At 38.5% G+C, this 9,921-nt stretch overlaps 1 protein-coding gene across 1 annotated transcript in view; it reads right to left on the minus strand.

The window, feature by feature from the left end:
- LOC147021243 (uncharacterized) overlaps positions 1–9,921 on the minus strand; it is a 107,872-nt gene that overhangs the window by 39,923 nt on the left and 58,028 nt on the right. The window contains exons 25-29 of the mRNA XM_085891033.1: positions 8,521–8,625; positions 7,989–8,075; positions 2,819–2,964; positions 2,072–2,162; positions 1,841–1,897 (exon numbers count right to left, since the gene is read on the minus strand). Of these exons, the coding sequence (XP_085747159.1) occupies positions 1,841–1,897; positions 2,072–2,162; positions 2,819–2,964; positions 7,989–8,075; positions 8,521–8,625 (486 nt within the window). The remainder of the gene's footprint in view (positions 1–1,840; positions 1,898–2,071; positions 2,163–2,818; positions 2,965–7,988; positions 8,076–8,520; positions 8,626–9,921) is intronic.

Genomic DNA, 9,921 nt, shown 5'->3' on the forward strand with positions numbered 1-9,921 from the left:
ATTCAATACAGAAATGAGAACAAATACAAAAGTAAAATTTGAAGGGGAATTCTATAAATTGATGAATAATGCTGTCTTTGGAAAGACAATGGAGAATGTTAGAAACAGGCAAACATTAGATTTGCAACATCTTGGAAAGAAGCTTGTAGATTGATAAATAAACCAAGTTTTAAGAGAGAAGAGGTTTTTTCAGAGAACTTTTCTGCTATTCATATGGAAAAGGAAAGTATTGTCATGGATAAACCAATTTATATTGGAACAGCAGTTCTTGATTTATCAAAGATATTGATGTATGATTATTTGTATAATGGCTTCAAGAAAGAGTATGGTGAAAATGTTTCATTGTTGTATATGGACACTGATAGTTTTATCCGAGATATAAAAACTGATGATGTTTATGAAGATATGAAGAAAAATATTGGAGTATATGATATAAGTAATTTTAGTAAGAAGAGTGAGTCATTTTCCAAAAAGAATGAAAAGGTTATTGGTAAGTTTAAGGATGAGTTGGGTGGAAAAGTAATGAGCGAGTTTATTGGATTGAGAGCAAAGGCATGTGCTTATAAGTGTGGTGATCAGATTGATGAGGTTAAAGGGAATAAAGAAATATGTAATAAAGAAATCAATAACTTTTAGAAATTATAATTGTTTGATGAATAAGAAAGAATAATATAGGAAAATGAATACAAGAAGTTATAAACATAACATATATAGTGAAGAAGTAAATAAAAAGGCATTAGGAGCCTTTGATGATAAGAGATTTATTTTAGATAATGGAATAGATTGTGTTCCATATGGATATTTTATGATAGAGTGTATAGAATAGATTGTGTTTTAACGATGGGAAGATGGTTTGGGGTTTTTAAGGGCTCCCGCCGTGTTTTTTCACAATATATAAATGGTCAAACCAAGTATTAATCAAACTAAAGAGTGGAGAAAATCTCAGTTTTGGTATATAAATGGAAACCATAATGAATGTGAAAAATATCAAATGTCTTATTGAAAAAATAACTAAAACAAAGATAAATAAAACAAATAAGCGAATCAATTTAAAAACTAGTAAGTTAGGGGATGTAAAGAAAAAAAATATCCCTGAATGGACTGAAAACTTTGATAGTTATCAATTGAACAATGAAAAAACAATCTACTATAATCTCAAAATGATATGTGGCTCAGGAGGTGGTCAAACAAGAGCATTAAGAGAAGTTTATCATTTCATAATGGCACAAAAGGGGTATCTTAAAAAATATAAAGCTTCAAATGTTTTATTTTTAAATATTTTAGATGGGGATTATTGTGCAAAGAAAATTAAACTATTGAAGGAATTTGAGAATGAACAAATCTTTATAGGTTTAATGAGTGAGCTAAACAATATGCATTGGTTATTTGAAAAAGAGTGTCCCTTGGCTTACATGTTTCAGATATTTCTTAAGAATCACCTTTAACAAATAACATTACTCCTTTACTACTTGAACAAATCTTTATCTTATTGCATTGGTTATTTGAAAAGAGTGCCCCTTGCTTAAAAGGGGAGACAAATAAATATACCTTTGGATAAAAAGGGGGCTTACTTTTTGGGGGAAAAAAATGAATCGCTGAAAATCCCCCATTCACTTACATGGGGAAAAGTGAGCCAGAATCGGTATATTCACCCTACTTGTGACAACCACATGTGTACCATTTTCATGGTATAAGTGGCCACTGATTTCGGTTTTCAGTGCTTATTCGTAGTAACAAACAACTGCTAAAATTAAAGCAAGAAAGATTGGAATGATACGGAAAGAGGTGAAAAACAAATGTGGGAAATGGACAGCCAGTTGAAAAGAATACTTCCTCCTACCTTTGCTCTTGCTGCTCGTTCAGCCTCAAGTTCCTCGTCCAACTGCTCTAATTGTGACTGGGAAAGAGGAGGTGAGCACGATTATGAATATAATAGCAGGTAAACGTATGATTTGGTCAAATAATTTGAAATTATTGCAGCACCTCAAAAACGGATGTTTTGTCGAATTTTGACTTTAATGCAGTGCTCTCCCCACTCCGCTCTCACTTGAAGGGTAAAACCAACACTGACCTGTTGTTCTCGGATCTTGCGCTGCAGGTTGATGATCAAGCTCTGCTCCTCCTCGAGGTGGGCGCTCAAAGTGTTTATTTCATACTCCCTCCTACAAAAGCACATGCGGAGCAGGTCACCTTTGTGTCTCAATGTGGAACCACTCATCAGCTCAGCATAAGGCAGAGTGGATTTTGTGTGGGTGGTTATTATTGGCAAAGTTAGGAGAGTCAACAAAGTGATTTTTTTTTCTTCCTTTTCAACAATGATATGAGAGTATTAGTAGAAGAAACCGCAGTTATCATCGAGTAATGGTCATTTCTCGAAAACAAAAAAAGTAATTTGGTGATATTACAAAGTTTCACTTCGATTGAGAAATCCTACGATGGTTACATCACCAAGTGATAGTGGTTTTAGGGGAATGCATATTAATTATCTACCCATGGGAAATGAAGGATGGGAAAGGGGGGGGTGGTTTAGGTTGTGTTAAATTTGTAAAATGACATGGACAAAAGGAAAATGTAAAAAGGAGATAAAAGGAAGGGTAGAGAGTGGTGAAGGAGAGGGAAAGAAAAGGAATAAAGAGGTTAGAAGGAGATATGAGCAGTGAGAGGAAGGAGGAGAGAGAGAGGCATTGTGGAACAAAAAAAAATTGGCGTTTTTACATGCGTAATATAAGAGATGGTTTGTTTTCTCATAAGTATAATGCAAATACAAGGAGGAGAAGAAATTCAATGAAAGATAGCCATGTTGCTCATGTGGACTCACTTCTTTACGATCTCTTCAAACTCTATCTTACTGTGTTCCATTTCTGCCAGACTCTCCAAAGTTGTTTTAAGATCCAACTCGAGCTTACGACGAGCCTTCTCCACCTCCAATCTTAACTTTCGTTCCTGGTCCAGGAGATCTTCCAACTACAGAGAGCACAACACTTGAGTTGCATTAGGTTTGTACGTTAAATAAATTTTCTTGTTCATTAAATAGAATAAATGTGTAAATAAATGTGTATATGTATATATATATATATATATGTGATATATATATATATATATATATATATATATATATATATATATATATATATATATATATATATATATATATATATATATATATATATATATATATATATATATATATATATATATATATATATATATATATATATATATATATATATATATATATATATATATATACATATATATATATACATATACATATATATATACATATATATATACATATATATATATACATATATATATATATGTATATATATATGTATATATATATGTATATATATATATATATATGTATATATATATGTATATGTATATGTATATGTATATATATATATATATATATATATATATATATACATATACATATACATACATATATATATATACATATACATACATATATATATATATACATATATATATACATATATATATATATATATATATATATATATATATATATATATATATATATATATATATATATATATATATATACATCTGAATCGAACCCCCTAACTTGATGAGGCAGCAGGGTACATATTGAGTCCCATCTCAGCAATTGCTGAATGATCTGTCAGCAATGAGTGTCGCCAGCCACACGAGCACATTGTCTTTGCCCCGCTGATCACCAGTCAGGAGGTTTGCAGCCAGGAACATTAAATTCAATGAAAAAAACGCACGCTGACCAAGACACGACAATGACGATGATAATTTATGCATATGACATCATCGTTGTGTCTTGGTCAGCGTGTGTCTTTTTTCGTTGAACATATATATGTATACAAACTATATGTATATTCTTCCTCAGCTACAATCTTTCGTGAGCTCCGACGCCCACCTTTTTTTGAGAGCAGACGGGTCGTCATGGTAACCGTGCACCAGTGGGGTGGGGTGAGCTTGGGGCGTCACCCTGCGGAGAAGGCCCTGAGATATAAAAACGAGCGAGAGGTACGTTCTGAATAGAACAAGCGTGAAGAGAGAAAAGCGTGAGAATAGAAAATGTGTGCAGAGAAAAGCATGAGGAGAGAAAAGCGTGGAGAAAAAGCGAAACAGGAAAAAGAAAAAGTGAAAGGAGAGAGGAAAAAGCAAAGGGTGAGAGAAGCGAGCAAGAAGTGGGTGTCTGATCAGCGTCAACGAGACGATTCGTCCTTCCCAGTGGTTTGGCAAGCGAACGTGTGGTGCGTGTGTTGGTGTGAGCAGTGCACTAACAAGTGAGGCACGGTCTGTCACCAACAACACGAGGGTCTAAACCCGCGATGGACGACCTCGGTGCCCCGCAGACTTTGACTGGTGTTCAAGGCTGCCCCGCGAGAGGGTGCACGGAAAAGCTGGGTGTGACGCATGACACGCATGGATTTCAGGACGTTTTCGCTTCACGGATGACTTTCTGGTGAGCGAGGCGAATGATTCCCCTTCCCTCCCACTGAATGATCCGTTGGGTACCCTTGTCTGTGTTTAGCTGTAAGTCAACCCCTGATAGGCATCTGCTCTTTGTCTCTTTCCTGGCATTTTTATTGATTTTGCTTTGAAATTCATTATTTATTTACCTCAGAAAATAAAAAGTTCTTTTTTTATTTTTTAATATTAATAAATTATTTTTCGATTTCGAACCTGTCCGTGTTTGTCCTTTCCTTCCATTGGTCTCGCATTGTCAATACCGAGATAGACTGGGAGGTAATTACCACAGATTTGACCAAAAAATAGTCGGCACGCACCAGCGGTTAAAACGCTCGGCCGCCCTAATTAAAATCTAATCAGATAACATTGGTGCTTTGCCGAGGGCGCACTCCCTGCTCAGGTAACTGCGTCACCTCTAAATAAATGGAATAATTAGACAGCGGACACTGGAACTCGTGGTTGACTGGGTGGCATTCGTGGTTTTAAAACAACCCACCGTACCGCAACGTTAATTGTGAGCGGTGGCCCCACGTCCGGCTCTACCGAGGACAACCGGAGATTAATCCCCCTGAGTGTCAAGCTGGTATCTCGGTACCCGTGGCCGCAACAATATATATATATATATATATATATATATATATATATATATATATATGTATATATGTATGTATATATGTATGTATATATATATATATATATATGTATATATGTATGTATATATATATATATATATATATATATATATATATATATATATATATATATATATATATATATATATATATATACAGTATATATAAACATGTATCCCCACATCGGAATTTATTTCTGTACATTAAATTAAACAGATGAGTTTGATCTCCAACATGCACACACTTGGGGATATCAGGCATGCAAGACATCAGCCATTATAAAGCTTGCAGTGTTAGTGTGAGAAATTTCTGAGGTCATCCCAAAGACCCAACAGGTCAGTGGGCTGTCACTCTGTTATCTATGATGTAGTCCTGATTTTTGAATCTTGAGTTGTCACTACTTTTTTCACACTCACCCCATCCAAGAATTATTTTACTGTTTATTCAAATATATATATATATATATATATATATATATATATATATATATATGTATATATTTATATGTATGCATATATATATGCATATATATATATATATGCATACATATATATGTAGGCATATATATATATATATATATATATATATATATATATATATATATATATATATATATATTTGTGGTTCTCAGAACTGCATGCATCCAACATATAGTGGTCCCGAGACAGTTATTGCATTAATATACATGTAGATAGTCCCTTCCCTTTATTCTCACAGGACAATGGGGGTGTGCGTTGTGAGGATCGCATAGCTACATAATACTACATACTACATAGCTCCATAATCGCATAGCAACGTAAGGTTTGCTTACATAATTTCTCCTTCATTTCATTTGTAATATCATTCCTCTTCTTTTCTGCTTATTTCTGAGTTAAATCTGAATTTGGGTCCTCGTGGAGGCCAACACGTGCAGCATGGCTGCGAGGAATCCACGATACCCTCACAATAACGGCACCGTACGAGCATTACCAGCGCAGAGCTCCCGTCCTCAAACGATCCCTCAACCAACTTTTACGGCGAGTTATACAATATGCTCGGCAGCTCGACATTATCGACTCGAGCTTCCGATGATCTGGGGGGAGATTGCTGGTTGCATTGAAAAGGGATACGAATGAATATCTCTTAAGAGGCTGTACGGATGGAATTGCACAACACAGAAGCAAATTACCCAATATCGGCAAGAGCGTGGCTCGTAGCTTGGTGCCAATAGCGACATCGTCAGAGGCCGATAATAGTAAAGGGACAACCACACCACATTGTGCATGATATGGGAGGAACGTACTTTCAACCCTTTTCTAGACTAATTATATTGATCGGGTTTCGCCCCGCGTACACGTGAGCAGAATCACGTGGGTTCGTGCAAGGCAATTCATGGCGCGGAGTTTGGTGTGGGCAATTCGTGTCATGTCGTGAGGTCGGAGTAGGATATTTTTGCGGCTTGGGGTCATCTTGCCAGAAATAGAATGTTGCGGTTTCCAGCCATCGCAGCCAGGCCGCACAGGGGGTCTGGGCCAATCAGAGCGCCCGATTTGGGTGATGACAGTGCTTCAGGGAGGCCCCCCGCCCCGTGCCGCAGGGCCTATAAAGGTCCGAGCGGAGCCTTCCATCTCTCTGCCTGCCCTGCCTCGCCTTCCGCTCAAGCTGGACTTCGACTCTGCCTTCTGTTGTCATCACTTCGACTCCGCCTTCTGTCGTCATCACTTCAACTCCGCCTTCTGTCGTCATCACCTCGACTCTGCCTCCTCTTCCCCGCCCACACGACGCTGACTCCACCCTCCCAACCCACGCCCCTCCTTCACGCCGATGATTGCGTCGCATTCTCTGGACGATGCTTTGCACGATTTGCCACGAAGCAAGAGATGATGCACCAGCTGTCAGGGGGGTACCGCACCATCCAGCATCCCCCAAAACGTATTGGTGACGTGTTCGGGCAAGCGTTCAAAGGTACCGAGAGAACGTAGCCTCAACTCTTCTCCTTTCTCATTTCAATTCCTCTTCATGGGGTTTTGTGTGTGTGTGTGTGTGTGTGTGTGTGTGTGTGTGTGTGTGTGTGTGTGTGTGTGTGTGTGTGTGTGTGTGTGTGTGTGTGTGTGCTGGTACCTGTTCACACAAGTAAGACTGCAGAAGATTATTATTATTATTATCATTATTATTATTGTTATTATTCTTTCGCATTAAGTCTGTTCTGTCTGCTTTATAAGTTGCTTGTTTATTGTCGCACCACACCTTTCTTCCCTATCTCCGCTTGCACACCCCAATAAATCTATTGATCATACCACATACCCTTCCTCACCTGCTTGTTAATAAATTACTATTATGAATGTTCCCTGCTCGTTTCTGTCTTTTCCTTCATTGATCTAGCATGGTCCAAATCCTAGCTTAGCCGGGACTTTATTCCCAACAATCCGTTCCTTTTAGCCGGTACGTCCTTGGCAGTGTTGTTCGGCTGCATCCGATCCGGTCCGGGAAAGTGATCTGGTTCGGACAAGGCGTACCGAGGGTGTGTTCCCCAGTAATTAAATCACGTGATTGATTAGGTAATCCGGTTAACCCATAGACAGGAGGACCCAAGGTCACGCAGTTGAGTTATTGGCGTTCACGGTCGGTTAGCGACTCGCCACGTCACGGAATTATCCGTGAGCAACGGCCTACAATTCTGGGGAGTCTGGGGGAGAGCTGAGACAGCTCCCCCCCCCCCAGTGGTATTCTCATCTGACACCCGGCCCGCAACAATGTATTGTATATCACAACACTTACAACAATGTATATCACAACACTTACACACCTTTGCGTGCTTGTCAAATAGCCACAAAGTATTGCACATGAGGCCTAATGTATGGCTTTTGAAATGAAGATATCATTAAAGTGTCCAAGCATCACCTCTGAGACCTTGCCCTGCAGCTTGTTGCTGTTCCTGTGCAAGGATGCCACCTTGTCCTGTTCCGATTGTAGGTCATCCAGTGTTGCCTATGAAAGGATATTGAACAAAGCAGCTCTTCATGCATTACATTCTCTTTTTAAACTCTCAAATACAACCAATTTCTTTCTTACTTTTTGAAGGTGTGTTCAGGTTCAAGCAGTACGTTATGCCATATGCATACATGAATGTCAACTCCATGAGAAGAGAACTATCTGTACACTTTTATGTGAATTACTGGGATACGAGGAAGCAATTTGACCTTGTGTCAACCGCTTCTCGTTTTTTGGAATCAATTTTCGAATTTAAAAAGCTCCACACAGCAGAACGGTTTATTGCTACACTTGCGACAAAAGATCTTTGTGAAACGCAAATAGAATCCAACGTATGATATTTATTTATCATAAAATTAAGAAGACCGATTCAAGATTAATGAAGAGGAAATAAAAGGATAGTGGAGGTCAGGAAACAAAACAAAATGGTGAAAAGGCTCACGTGATAAACCTCCTCCACATGTTTCTTTTCTCGTTGGAGGTGGACGACCGTTTCGTCTCTCTGCATCAACTCCTCCTGCTGTGCATGAACCTTCGTGTCGAGAGCCTGAAAAAGGAAACAGCCGCAGATGGTCGTAAACACAGGGAAATATCATCACAACTGCCATCATCTAAAAGTGCACCTGTTTCAGTAATTCTATCAGCACATTGGATGTGCATCACTACTATACCATGACAATATCTGGATAGCTAGAGTTGTTAAATTGTAGCACCGTGAGTGATGGTGTTGTTTTTTTTTCTTCTGAAATACTGTCGTTCCTACTTTCATTAACTGTTCCTCGTCTTATTGCTCACTGGTGTTAGTGGTTAATGACGTGAACTAAAGTATATACTAGAGCCTATACAAATTCGATGGTTCAAATTTGGCGAGGTCGGTGGTTCTTACACCGGCAGAGTCATACCAAAGATGTCAATCATCGAAAAAAAAAAAAACATGGCTGAGCCGATCTCCAACAAATTTTGCACATGTGTTGGAAGTACCCAGTGTCAGGTCATGGGTGCAAAAATAAATCTCCCCCCCCCCTCCGCGAAAGACGACTTGGAAGCTACGGAAGCAGTCTCTTGGCCAGGGTATTTCTGGGTGGTTTGCCGTTGCCTTCCCAGCAGTCAATCAAGGCAGGTAATCTGTCATTTGTTCAGGGTGCCGGCAATAACTTGCCTATTCTTCACAAAAGACACCATAGGATATTTAATGTCCACCAAATGAACAGTGTCATCCTTCCTGTAGATGCACCCACATTGATGCATCGCCATACATGTGAAACACCAGGGTGGCAGCTTGTAGCCTTGTCGGAATTCAAACCCAGGCGAGACAACTTAGAAGCAAGTACACATACCTCTGAGCCAACGTGCAAGCCCAAGAGTCTTTATCAGCAATAAAATAAGTGTTGGTGATTTGCATTGCTGAAGGATCAACTTCTCATATCTCTCAGCAGAATGTACACTAAGTGGAGGTGCAGCATGTTCACCTAGATATGGTGAATTACCATAGCTACTTGATTGAACTGTGAATTTGTATTTGTCGAAGAAATCGTTCTCTTCTTACAAAGCTTTAAGCCGTATGGACATGCGAATGAATTCGGTCTATGCAGCGGAAACCATGTAATGGCTAATATTTGAGTTTCAGACTCTTGGATAACCTTCATATAGTTAGGTGTTGCTTGTGTTTGACCTTGTCCTTTAATTTAAATAGTGATCTTTGGCTCATGGAAGAGCAAACGCATATCACATTTTGGACAAGTACATTATGAGACATCTGTGCACATTTTGACAAATTACAGGGATATTATTTGACAATCGACAAGTCATTACATTAAATAGGAATTGATCATGGCGTCCCAAC

The sequence above is a fragment of the Eptatretus burgeri genome, chromosome 8 (assembly GCF_056783735.1).
Source record: "Eptatretus burgeri isolate ZD-2024b chromosome 8, Ebu_testis_v1, whole genome shotgun sequence".
Taxonomy (NCBI): domain Eukaryota; kingdom Metazoa; phylum Chordata; class Myxini; order Myxiniformes; family Myxinidae; genus Eptatretus; species Eptatretus burgeri.